The sequence below is a fragment of the Biomphalaria glabrata genome, chromosome 14, assembly GCF_947242115.1.
Source record: "Biomphalaria glabrata chromosome 14, xgBioGlab47.1, whole genome shotgun sequence".
In the NCBI taxonomy this organism is placed as follows: domain Eukaryota; kingdom Metazoa; phylum Mollusca; class Gastropoda; family Planorbidae; genus Biomphalaria; species Biomphalaria glabrata.
In genome coordinates this window covers 35,661,764-35,676,257 of record NC_074724.1, presented here as the reverse complement: position 1 = coordinate 35,676,257, position 14,494 = coordinate 35,661,764, and the positions used below count along the sequence as shown (strand labels likewise).

Sequence of the window (14,494 nt, the reverse complement as noted above, 5' to 3'; positions counted from 1 at the left end):
TATTCAAGTGTAAAATGTTTCATCTCAAAAAGATGACGCAATATTGAGATACATTTTAAAGGTAGGTCAAATGACATTTTGATGTCAGATTTTAAATTATATTTTAATAATTTTTTTTATGCTTTAAAAAATTATAATTGTCAAACTAGAGTTTTCCCAGTGAGGCCAAACAAGGTTTGGTATATACATAAACTGTCAAATTTCTAGGAAAATCACTAGAGCCTTTTTTGAGAATCGTGTCTGCCTACACATGAAAGTGCAAGCCGAATAGAGGACTTCTAAAACAAAAAAGTGTAAAAAAAATATAATTTAAAAAAATGCATAACTTTTGTAATGCACTAGGATTAATTATATATTACACAAAACTATTATAACATCTCTTAGAAAATATACTAATATATTTATATTTTTTTCTTTTAACTTACATATATAAATATGCTGTTAAAAATAATTTCACTACTTCAAGAAGTCTTAACAAGTTGAACATATCAACTGGACAAGGAAATGACCAGATAGTCTGGCAAGAAGTAAGCCTCATATCCACGATTGTACAAATCTCTAGCATGGCAACGACGAGTTCAATCAATCAGGGTTTGTTCTGTTGCCAATTATGATAACAACATTCTATACATCCAGCACCATTCTAACCCTTATCCCTCTAATACAAGACAGAGATCAACAAGAGAAAAGAGAAATAGGTACAGACCAATGATGCTGGTGTTCTTGATTTGTCCAAACTTGAGCGCGTCAAAATCTCCCTCTCCTTCAAGACTCTCCAGGAACCTGGTGGTCAGCCTGGGGAAGGTCTGCTTGCTCAAGGCCATGTACTTCTCCCGGATCATCAAGGCCAGAACCAGCATTTTGGAGGCAGCCTGGAGATCTTTGAATGGGACCTGTCAGGAGGAAAAATCAAACAGTTTAGCTTGAGGATCTTTGAATGAGATCTGTCAGAAGACAAACAGTATAGCCTGGAGATCTTTGAATGGGACATGTCTGAAGAAAAAAACCCAGTATAGCCTGGAGATCTTTGAATGAGATCTGTCAGAAGACAAACAGTATAGCCTGGAGATCTTTGAATGGGACATGTCTGAGGAAAAAAAAGCAGTATAGCCTGGAGATCTTTGAATGAGATCTGTCAGAAGACAAACAGTATAGCCTGGAGATCTTTGAATGGGACATGTCTGAAGAAAAAAACCCAGTATAGCCTGGAGATCTTTGAATGAGATCTGTCAGAAGACAAACAGTATAGCCTGGAGATCTTTGAATGGGACATGTCTGAGGAAAAAAAAGCAGTATAGCCTGGAGATCTTTGAATGAGATCTGTCAGAAGACAAACAGTATAGCCTGGAGATCTTTGAATGGGACATGTCTGAAGAAAAAAACCCAGTATAGCCTGGAGATCTTTGAATGAGATCTGTCAGAAGACAAACAGTATAGCCTGGAGATCTTTGAATGAGATCTGTCAGAAGACAAACAGTATAGCCTGGAGATCTTTGAATGAGATCTGTCAGAAGACAAACAGTATAGCCTGGAGATCTTTGAATGGGACATGTCTGAGGAAAAAAAAACAGTATAGCCTGGAGATCTTTGAATGGGACATGTCTGAAGAAAAAAACCCAGTAAAGCCTGAGGATCTCTGAGTGAGACCTAACTGGAGAACAAAAAACCAAACAGTATAGAGATCTTAAAATGGGACTTGTCTGGAGAAAAAAACAACAACAATATATCCTGGAGATTATGTAGGGGCCCTAATCTTCTTCTTCTAGCCAGCTTTTTTCTGCTGAGCTGTTAGCTCTTTTGCAGACTGTGCCAAGGAAAAATAGTGTGCTGTTCTCTTCAGTTGTTCAGCCAGGGTGTTGGTTATGTTGGGCTGTAGTGGTAGTAGGGTCTGCCTAAGGTGGATTAGGAAGGGGCATTCAAAGAGGCTGTGGTTTACAGTTTCATAATGGTGGGCGCAGTGTCTACAAAGGGGTAGTTGTGTGGGATTTATTTTGTTTTAAGATGGTAATTTAACAGAGGTGTGTGTCCTGTTCTGATTTGGAAGATTGTATATTGCTCTTTGTGGGTAAGGAAGTTAATACTGTCCAGTTTGTTTGGCATAGTCATTTCTTTGCACACAGCTCTGCCTGTGTTTCCTGATGCCCTTTGCCAGTGGTTGTTGACTAATATTGACCTTAAGGTGAGGTAGTTGACAGGTCTATCTGGTTGTTTCATAGATGATCCTGCCTTTGATAGTTTATCGGCCTTTTCATTTACCATGATGCAACTGTGTATGGGCCCTGTCAGAAGACAAACAGTATAGAGATGTAAGCTTTCATGCTCTAAGGCTCCTTGCAGAGGTTAATCTCCTGTAGCACGGTCTAGGAATCTGGCAGTGTTCTTTGGGGTTATCTTGTTTCCGCACAGGGGAAGACCCTTACGTGCAAAGTACCTTTGACACCAGTTGTGCCTTGTCTAAGAACCCTGCAATAGTTGAGGATCTGTTCCACCGTTTTGGTGTCCTCATATCAGTGTGGACATCTTGGATGAAAATTCTCTCAAATACTTGTGAAGCAGGCTACTACTGGACAATGCCCTGTGCAATAACATCCTTCCTGTCTAACCGCTGCCACTCCTCTGTCCTGTAAGAGTGTTTTAGGTATTTTCAGACTACCCCCAATATTTCAGCTATTCTCAGAAAACACTGTAGTAGTGCATACAGCTTTTCTTCACACCTACCCACACAAGCACACATACCCACTAAAACATATATACCCACACAAGCACACATACCCACTAAAACATATATACCCACACAAGCACACATACCCACTAAAACATATATACCCACACAAGCACACATACCCACTAAAACACATATACCCACACATACCCACTAAAACAAACATACCCACACAAGCACACATACCTACTAAAACACATATACCCACACATACCCACTAAAACACACATACCCACACAAGCACACATACCCACACAAGCACACATACCCACACAAGCACACATACCCACTAAAACACATATACCCACACAAGCACACATACTCACACAAGCACACATACCCACACAAGCACACATACCCACACAAGCACACATACCCACTAAAACACATATACCCACACAAGCACACATACCCACACAAGCACACATACCCACACAAGCACACATACCTACTAAAACACACATACCCACACAAGCACACATACCCACACAAGCACACATACCCACACATGCACACATACCCACTAAAACACATATACCCACACAAGCACACATACTCACACATACCCACTAAAACACACATACTCACTAAAACACACATACCCACACAAACTCACTAAAACACATACCCACACACAAGCACACATACCCACACAAGCACACATACCCACACAAGCACACATACCCACACAAGCACACATACCCACACAAACATACACATGCACACAAGAGTGTTGAAGCCTCATTGGATGCAAGACATTTTTGAAGTGCTAGCTTTGTTTTTAAAATGTTGGTGCCACAAGAAACTTTGACAGACAACCTGGCAACACTTACCCCACTGGAGTCCTCACCAGAAACATTGATTCTCTGAAAGTCTGGCAACAGCTCTAGTTCCTCTTCCAGCTCGCTGATCACCTGCGAAGGCAGAATGTACTCTGCCTTGGGATACACTCCGGAGAGCCTGTGCTTGGAGTGGTACTGCCGATCAAGTGGGGTGCTATTGATGGGCTGGACAGGGGTGGTGCTGAGGGAGACACAGGAGACTATACAGACATTTGAAAGGATCAACTTTGACCTTTGAACTGTTTCTAAGAATATAAAGACGTTTGGTTTCCTCGCTGTTCACTAGTAAGAGATTTAAGGTAAAAAGATAAAGTTAACTTAGATAAGATCAGATCATTTTATTGGGAATAACAAATAGAAATTCAGTTTGACTACAATTGCCCCTCCCACCCCACAACTACTATAACAATAACTATAACATTAACAATATTGATAGAAACATGAACACCATTCACACACACACAACCAGAGCCCTTTATCAATTAGACTTCTATATACTTCTTTGTGACGACAGATGACTTTGTAACGCCTTGACTGAAAGTGGAATAAAAGAGTTTTAAAATCTTTCTGTTTTGGCCTTAATGGAGAGCAGACGACCACTTCGTTCAGATCTGAAGTGACTGTGGTTTAATGAGTGCAGGTTGTCTTTAAGAATTAATCTTTAAATGTTATCTTATGAAATACAGACATTACTTAAAAAAAAAGATGATTGCGTCCAATGCGTGTTTCTATGTCAATCTAGTCACGCATGTTAACCAATGACTTGAATTCTGCCTAGTCACTGGTTTTCCTGGCTGACTTAGGCAACCCATTCTATGCTCTAATAGCATATGTGTTTTGGAAACGCATATTTCATGTTCAACTAGAGCTTGTAGCTGTTTTTGAGTGATATAAGATGCTTTTTTTTAAATTACTTTTTAAAAAAATAAAGTGAACACGGTGACTATACAGAGAAGAATTTGCGATCTATTGGTGTGTGTGGTGGGGTGGGGGATGATATAAAGCTCCTATTTTACTGTAGCCAATGGTTAACAAACATATCATAGGGCCAACGAAATGACCAACCGCCTTTTACTTCCCCTAAATTGTCAGAGAATAAATCAAACATATCTTTAGGGGTTGAAAACTGTGGGGTATGCATATTGAGTTTCAGAACAACCTAGGCTACTAGTTAGAACCTGTACCAGTTAACAACGCAATGCTAGACGTCATTCTGAAACCATTTCAACAAGTTGTAGATCTAGACAGCTATCAGATAATGTGTGAAATCAAAACTTAGTTAAACGAGAGTTTAGGGTTAGGGTCAGTAAGATAAAAACATTTTGACTAATAGAAGCATTCACAATACCACAACAACATCAGGAAAAGTAAAATGGTTATTGATATACATAGATACACAAATCTAGACGAAAAGAAAAGCCTAAACTCTAAACATTCATAAGATTAAACTCTAAACATTCATAAGCCTAAACTTTCATGAGCCTAAACTCTAAACATTCATAAGCCTTAACATTCTTAAGCCTAAACTCTAAACATTCATAAGCCTAAACATTCATAAGCCTAAACTCCAAACATTCATAAACATAAACTCTAAACATTCATAAGTCTAAACATTCACAAGCCTAAACATTCATAAGCCTAAACTCTAAACATTCATAATCCTAAACCCTAAACATTCATAAGCCAAAACTCTATACATTCATAAGGCCTAAACTCTAAACATTCATAAGCCTATACTCTAAACATTCATAAGCCTAAACTCTAAACATTCACAAGCCTAAGCTCTAAACATACAGGACTGAAAGTAAAACTAAACAACAAAAGACTACTCTTACGAGACCAGAAGAAATCACTACACAACACTGAACTAGATTTAACTAGAACAAAGTGCTAGGGCAACATTTCACCTTACAAAGTAGAAGACAACCAGAAACAGAGCGTTATAGAGGAAAACTAGAACTAGAATTTCATTGGAAACTAATGCAGCAGAAATATTACTCGATTATTCATGCACATTGTGACCACACATTTTTACAACGCAAGCACACATATACTCTGAAACTGCAAATATTTTTTTTTATTATCTACTCTTAAGTTTTCTCGTAATGACACGAAGTCGCCAGCCTGATAAGTAAGGAAACGGCCTCTAGCCATACTCAAGGTTCAAAACCTCTTTCAAGTAACATCCGCTTGTGCAGAAGAACATTTTGTTCTTGAATTATGGCCCCAAAACACTACATAATTTGGCCAACCATGTTTTCAATGGGCCAGTGTTAAATGAAGTGAAGAGATAAGCTAACAGAAGGAATGACAGAGGAGTCTGCATGTAGCGTTACCTAAGACAACACACCTACACTATCGTAGACCATCTTTTTACACTGAACATTCACGATCTTTGGGTTTTAATGAAACTTAACTCTTAATTGACTTTCACTTTTAACGGATCCAAATAGATTTTTTGCTATGAACCTTCAACGGACCTTAAATTTCAGTGGTTTTTCATATTTAACGGACCTACAATTTCAATGGTTCTTCATATTTAACGGACCTACAATTTCAGTGGTACTTCACATTTAATGGACCTACAATTTCAGTGGTACTTCACATTTAACGGACCTACAATTTCAGTGGTACTTCACATTTAACGGACCTACAATTTCAGTGGTACTTCACATTTAACGGACCTACAATTTCAGTGGTACTTCACATTTAATGGACCTACAATTTCAGTGGTACTTCACATTTAATGGACCTACAATTTCAGTGGTACTTCACATTTAACGGACCTACTATTTCAGTGGTACTTCACATTTAATGGACCTACAATTTCAGTGGTACTTCACATTTAATGGACCTACAATTTCAGTGGTTCCTCATATTTAACGGACCTACAATTTCAGTGGTTCTTCATATTTAACGGACCTACAATTTCAGTGGTACTTCACATTTAATGGACCTACAATTTCAGTGGTACTTAACATTTAACGGACCTACAATTTCAGTGGTACTTCATATTTAACGGACCTACAATTTCAGTGATACTTTATTTTCAACGCATCTATATTTTTAATGGTACCTCTTCTTTAACGCACCAAACATTTCATTAGTACTTTATCTTCAACGAACCAACTATTTCAGTGATACCTAACTACTATTTCAGTGGTACCTAACTACTATTTCAGTGATACCTAACTACTATTTCAGTGATACCTAACTACTATTTCAGTGGTACCTAACTACTATTTCAGTGATACCTGACTACTATTTCAGTGATACCTAACTACTATTTCAGTGATACCTAACTACTATTTCAGTGATACCTAACTACTATTTCAGTGGTACCTAACTACTATTTCAGTGGTACCTAACTACTATTTCAGTGATACCTAACTACTATTTCAGTGGTACCTAACTACTATTTCAGTGATACCTAACTACTATTTCAGTGGTACCTAACTACTATTTCAGTGATACCTAACTACTATTTCAGTGATACCTAACTACTATTTCAGTGGTACCTAACTACTATTTCAGTGATACCTAACTACTATTTCAGTGATACCTAACTACTATTTCAGTGGTACCTAACTACTATTTCAGTGGTACCTAACTACTATTTCAGTGGTACCTAACTACTATTTCAGTGGTACCTAACTACTATTTCAGTGGTACCTAACTACTATTTCAGTGGTACCTAACTACTATTTCAGTGGTACCTAACTACTATTTCAGTGATACCTAACTACTATTTCAGTGGTACCTAACTACTATTTCAGTGATACCTAACTACTATTTCAGTGATACCTAACTACTATTTCAGTGGTACCTAACTACTATTTCAGTGGTACCTGACTACTATTTCAGTGGTACCTAACTACTATTTCAGTGGTACCTAACTACTATTTCAGTGGTACCTGACTACTATTTCAGTGGTACCTAACTACTATTTCAGTGGTACCTAACTACTATTTCAGTGGTACCTAACTACTATTTCAGTGATACCTAACTACTATTTCAGTGGTACCTAACTACTATTTCAGTGATACCTAACTACTATTTCAGTGGTACCTAACTACTATTTCAGTGATACCTAACTACTATTTCAGTGATACCTAACTACTATTTCAGTGGTACCTAACTACTATTTCAGTGATACCTAACTACTATTTCAGTGGTACCTAACTACTATTTCAGTGGTACCTGACTACTATTTCAGTGGTACCTGACTACTATTTCAGTGGTACCTAACTACTATTTCAGTGGTACCTGACTACTATTTCAGTGGTACCTAACTACTATTTCAGTGGTACCTAACTACTATTTCAGTGATACCTAACTACTATTTCAGTGGTACCTAACTACTATTTCAGTGATACCTAACTACTATTTCAGTGATACCTAACTACTATTTCAGTGATACCTAACTACTATTTCAGTGATACCTAACTACTATTTCAGTGATACCTAACTACTATTTCAGTGGTACCTAACTACTATTTCAGTGGTACCTAACTACTATTTCAGTGGTACCTAACTACTATTTCAGTGGTACCTAACTACTATTACAGTGGTACCTAACTACTATTTCAGTGGTACCTAACTACTATTTCAGTGGTACCTAACTACTATTTCAGTGGTACCTAACTACTATTTCAGTGGTACCTAACTACTATTTCAGTGGTACCTAACTACTATTTCAGTGGTACCTAACTACTATTTCAGTGGTACCTAACTACTATTTCAGTGGTACCTAACTACTATTTCAGTGGTACCTAACTACTATTTCAGTGGTACCTAACTACTATTTCAGTGGTACCTAACTACTATTTCAGTGGTACCTAACTACTATTTCAGTGGTACCTAACTACTATTTCAGTGGTACCTAACTACTATTTCAGTGGTACCTAACTACTATTTCAGTGGTACCTAACTACTATTTCAGTGGTACCTAACTACTATTTCAGTGGTACCTAACTACTATTTCAGTGGTACCTAACTACTATTTCAGGGGACAATTTAACGCCTTGTACTTAAAAATGACCTTTAGACGTCCTATATTTTTCAGAGGACCTTACTCTTACATTGCAAATGCATTTCCTCTATCTGCTCGATAAAAATGAAAGTTTTCCAATTGTCCTATGTTTAGCTCAGGCTTAAGGAACAATTCCTGTCTTTGAAAGTAATTGCTACAGAAAACTGCAGAGTATCGGATACCAGGAAAAGAAAACAAAACGAGTCAGTACTTTTACAAGTCAACACTCTGGATGGAAAACAAAAAAGAGGAACTCTTTTATATCGTGAGAAGACTACAGGTGGGCTGGTTCGGTCATACAAGACATGACTCACTTTCAAATGTCATTCTTCAAGATACAGTGGCGGGAACACGAGAAAAAACAGGTCGGCCAAAAAAAAAAAGCTGGCTGGACAATGTGAAAGAATGGACCACTGGACAACGTGAAAGAATTGACCGAAAAAAGACTGACCGAAAGGAGTGAGCAGATTTAGTCACGTGAACCTTCGCACCACCCTTAAGACGAAATTCAAGGGACAGATGATGATGTCCACTATTTGCGCGAGAACAAAAATGTGTTTTTCCTTAGGCCTATTTAGATCTACATAAATTTTAGCTTAGAGACTAAACCAAACATCCGAATACAACAGTTCTACTCTCAGCACAAACAGAAACACCATTTCGTGTCCAACCTAGCTCCAAAGGCCCAGAGGAACAAATCAACTGTTGAATATCTGGGCGTATAATTATCGGTCTAGAGTCTAGAGTCAGAATCGTATCTGCCAAACAATTAGTAGCACATAAAGGGAACTCTACTTCCGGCATCCCATGGATCTATAATCTCTAAACAAAAAAAACTTGCATTATATAAATAGTCACAAACTGCCACGACAGTTGTATTGTCTTCTATCTAGCCAATCAAATAGCAAACAGGTTTGATATCCAGTAGATAAATACAATGGCCACCGGCATGAGAAAAACGTGGAAGGTTGCGTAAAATCTCATACAAACGTCACCAGACAAAAAGACCTATTCAAATGAGCACTTCTGATACAAAAGTAGACCTGTATGGGAGCTTAACAGCAGAGTTTCTCGTCAAGTCTCTACGGGAGGACTGATCATTCCAGCCTTGCCATCAATTGGAGTTCATCTCAGATACAAAAGTAGCCAAGTCCATATTTAGATTTAAAAAAAAACAACAAAATTAGCCACCGGGGTGGGGAGGGTGGGAGGGTGGGGGAAATGCTTTTCCTGAATTGCTCACAGATCTTTAGGAAAAAGAAAACATATTTGTCAATAAGTGAAATGTCAAGTAGGCAGAAAACTATTTCAAATCTGTCAGCGTTTATAACTGCCATTGCAACATACAAAACTTAAGGCCTCCTATCCAGGTTTTGACTAGACTTCCACTTTCGTGTTCACCTTGTCTTTCTAGTCAACACCATGACATGCTTGGTGTGTGTGTTATAATACGGCACTAGCTTAAAGGGAAACCCCGATGGTTTTTCAAATTTAAGTTATTGACATGTTTAAATTCTGCGTAAAAAGTTGAAACAGTAAACATTGGACCACTTTTTTTTTTAATGCTTAGAAACATTAGACTTTAATAAATTAGACAGTAAATTCTTGACATCTAAAAAAAAACGGCGTTTTTTTTAGAATTTGTTTTAAATTAGGCATACGTCACTCTCTTCAATAATACTGTAAACTCTTAAGATCTAAAAAAAAATAACGTTCTTAGAGATTCTGTTATTAGGTTAGACATACGTCACTTTCTTCAATAACACAAAAACAAAAACCAATCTAGATCTAACCAATCGTATTGTTTCTTTCTCACTGTGTATGGTTGTTAAGCTCAGTGACGGCCTAGTCCAAAGCTATGTACAGTTATATATTTAATATAGATCTAGCATTAAGATAATCAGTTCGAGAAAAAAAAGTAACATTTTCATCTACACCCCACCCTGTCCTAAAAAGTAAATAGATCGTGTGTCTGACTGATTCTAACAGACTGGTCAGTGTAAGGCTAGCCTAGGCTACGAGTAGTCAGTCATGACAAGACAACCAAGCGTTAGTGTTTGTTGTGTGTTGAGTGGTCAGGCGAGACACTCGCCATGGTTAGTCAAGCATGTAGATCTACTCTTAACACGTATTTTATTTTTTGCTTATAAGATCACATTCCTCGTCCCATATGCTAGGACACATTTGTACAAATACTCCTTCTTCCCTAGTGCTGTTAGAGCATGGAATGGGTTGCCTGAGCTAGCCAGGAAAACCAGTGACTTGGCAGAATTTAAGTCATTGGTTAATATGCATGACTAAATGCATGACGCGTAGGACGTACTCAACTTCTTTTTTAAGTAACGTCTGTATTATATAAAACAAGATAACTGCACAGACATATGTCTATTCATTTTACGAGGTGGTAAACCTTACTGTATGGTTTTTCGTTATACAGTAAGTCAATAGATTAAATAAGAAGGTTTGTGTGACGTCACTAAAAACCCAGTGAAAATCTGACCATTTTGGATGTGCAGAAAAAATGACGTCAGAAAAAACACCAATCACTAAGTCATTATTGACATTATTGAAAATAAAATAAAAAGAATGATATATTCATTTTCTGTAAATCAAAATACATATTATATCAAAAATTGTCAAAACCATCGGAGTTTCCCGTTAGTAGTACGTGACTAGTTGTTCTCCACAAGAGAAAATACAAGTTTCCTCTACGGAACAAATCGATCATGTTTTTTTGTGTAATCATGCCCTAGCTAGATCTAGCCAAAAGATCTCGCAGACGACATGGCGATTAGACTTGACCTATAAAAGGAGCGCACGGTAACTGTGGTGGTCCTTCCATCTATGCCTGACATCTGCGAACACAACACGCGACTTTGTCGTCACAGACTTGTGCCACCTATTTGTATTTTCTAACGCCATTCAATCTAGAAAAATTAGGGAGTGGGGGTGGTGGAAATTTAATAGGTCCACTATACAGGTAGCTGCGTTCTAAGCACTGACTAAAAACTGATTTGTTGATAGAGCTAACAGCCTTAATACGATGACCTAAATACTGTGTGTCATGGTGGTATAGCGCCAGCGTATTCAAGAAGCGTTTTGACGGAGAAGGTGTCAATGTATTAAGATGCCCTAGTGTCAATGTATTAAGATGTCCTAGTGTCAATGTATTAAGATGTCCTAGTGTCAATGAATTAAGATGTCCTAGTGTCAATGTATTAAAATGACCTAGTCTATGTGTATTTAGGAGTGATAGTATCGATGTAATAAAGTGCCCCAGTGTCAATGTAATAAAATGTCCTAGTGTCAATGTATAAAAATGTAGAGTCAATGTATAAAAATGTCCTAGTGTCAATGTATTAATATGTCCCAGTCTATGTGTATTTTGGTGTGATAGTATCGATGTAATAAAGTGTCCCAGTGTCAATGTATTAATATGTCCCAGTGTCAATGTATTAAAATGTCCCAGTGTCAATGTATTAAGATGTCCTAGTGTCAATGTATTAAGGTGTCCTAGTGTCAATGTATTAAGATGTCCTAGTGTCAATGTATTAAGATGTCCTAGTGTCAATGTATTAAGATGTCCTAGTGTCAATGTATTAAGATGTCCTAGTGTCAATGTATTAAGATGTCCTAGTGTCAATGTATTAAGATGTCCTAGTGTCAATGTATTAAGATGTCCTAGTGTCAATGTATTAAGATGTCCTAGTGTCAATGTATTAAGATGTCCTAGTGTCAATGTATTAAGATGTCCCAGTGTCAATGTATTAATATGTTCCAGTCTATGTGTATTTAGGTGTGATAGTATCGATGTAATAAAGTGTCCCAGTGTCAATGTATTAATATGTCCCAGTGTCAATGTATTAAGATGTCCTAGTGTCAATGTATTAAGATGTCCTAGTGTCAATGTATTAAGATGTCCTAGTGTCAATGTATTAAGATGTCCTAGTGTCAATGTATTAAGATGTCCTAGTGTCAATGTAATAAAATGTCCTAGTGTCAATGTATTAAGATGTCCTAGTGTCAATGTATTAAAATGGTCTAGTGTCAATGTATTAAAATGGTCTAGTGTCAATGTATTAAAATGGTCTAGTGTCAATGTAATAAAATGTCCTAGTGTCAATGTAATAAAATGGCCTAGTGTCAATGTATTAAAATGTCCTAGTGTCAATGTATTAAAATGGTCTAGTGTCAATGTATTAAGATGTCCTAGTGTCAATGTATTAAAATGTCCTAGTGTCAATTTAATAAAATGGCCTAGTGTCAATGTATTAAAATGGCCTAATGTATGTGAATAAAGTTGTTCCAGAGTCCAGTGACAATGTCCCACATTGCAACACAAGTCTACAACTCAAAATAACACAAATGCATGCACATGCTACTAAAAACAACAACAACAACCACCAGGCAATGAAGTCATTTATTTAATATTACCACCACCAGCGTATCGGAATTGACTTGCCCCCGTCTCCCCTCCCTTACACATATAAGTTTGCATCAAATCTTTTTTGTTACACCCACCCTCCTTTGCTTAGTGCATTTTAGTCTTAGAACTGTGTGCTTTTACTGGTCTGTCCTCGCCGACGTGAAAGAAATGAAAAAAAAATTAAAAGGGAGAGAATGGAGCAAGGAGAATGAAAATCTTAACTCAATTCTCTGATAAAAACAAAACATATTCACTACAAGGGTTAGAACTTGAACCCAGCGTTTAAGGAGTTGCGAATATCATTTCTGGTTGTTTTTTTGCAAGAGTAAACCCAGTGCTTAGGGAGTTGCGAATATATTTTTTTTGAAGTGTAAACACAGTGTTTAAGGAGCTGCGAATATATTTTTTTTGAAGTGTAAACCCAGTGCTTAAGGAGTTGCGAATATATTTTTTTTGAAGTGTAAACACAGTGTTTAAGGAGCTGCGAATATATTTTTTTTTGAAGTGTAAACACAGTTTTTAAGGAGTTGCGAATATCATTTCTAGTTGTTTTTTTTTTCAAGTGTGAACTTCTAGACTGGACGTAAAGTTTTTATCCCCAGGCGTCGGTTTTTGTCCGACTCTTCCCCACAAACGCCTTTCCGTGGGGTCGTCAAATATGGATGTTCCATAAGAGAGTCAATGTGCCAGTTTCTCCACAAATAACACACTTTGTATTATGACTTATTTGTCTCTGGAGTCGGGAATTTTTCTTTGTTTACAGACTTGAGAAAGTAAGCAACAACCAGAACAATAAAGTTACTAACACATAACACAAACAAATAAGTGCAAAATAAACAAAGAAATATAAGAAAAAAAAACTCAAAAGGGGGATAACGGTAAAGATAAAAGGGTTACGATATACAAGTTACCTCCCGTCATAAGTTGACAATCGACTTTCATTTGGAGAAATAGGCAGGCTGAAAAACGTGGTTAGAAATCGTGTGGTTTTAGTAAGATTAGTAGGTCGATGAGTATTAGCATATTATGATGGTGTATATCATGATGGTCAGGTTACGTGAAAAAAACAAAACAAATAACAAAAAAAAAAAAATATTTTTTTTTTAAACAATGCCTTTTTTATACAGGAGACCAACATCTGTAAAGAGCAATTATTTTTCTCTTAACTATTGAATGCTAGATATTAAAAGATGGAGTAGTTTGTACCCCACCCCACCAAAAAAAAAATTCCAGTTAAGTGACTGTATTTATCTATCTAGTAAACACAATGGACCTCATTCACCAATCGTAAACAAACAACATTTAGTCACGTGATTCTCCACATCTTCTATACAAAGTATGTCATCCATCGTGGCTGTCACGTGATGCGCATTTTTCATTGTTTTATCAATATTAGGACCTGGCTAAATGTGTTTATTTACGATTGGTGAATGAGGTCCGTTTTAATGCTAAACCTTTAGACGCAGACTTAG

General features: G+C 37.1%; 1 protein-coding gene across 11 annotated transcripts in view; it reads right to left on the bottom strand.

Annotated features, from left to right (window-relative positions):
- Positions 1–14,494, bottom strand: part of LOC106054686 (AMP deaminase 2-like) — an 86,084-nt gene that overhangs the window by 29,571 nt on the left and 42,019 nt on the right. For 9 of the 11 annotated variants that reach the window (XR_008774622.1, XM_056009778.1, XM_056009775.1 and 6 more), the window contains 3 exons: positions 13,934–13,981; positions 3,556–3,745; positions 707–893 (listed from right to left, as the gene is read on the bottom strand). Coding sequence is in view for 10 of the 11 variants with exons in the window: in XM_056009778.1 (XP_055865753.1) it covers positions 707–893; positions 3,556–3,745; positions 13,934–13,981 (425 nt within the window). In the remaining variant the exon portion in view is untranslated. The remainder of the gene's footprint in view (positions 1–706; positions 894–3,555; positions 3,746–13,933; positions 13,982–14,494) is intronic. The other 2 variants (XM_056009779.1, XM_056009780.1) reach the window with 1 other exon arrangement.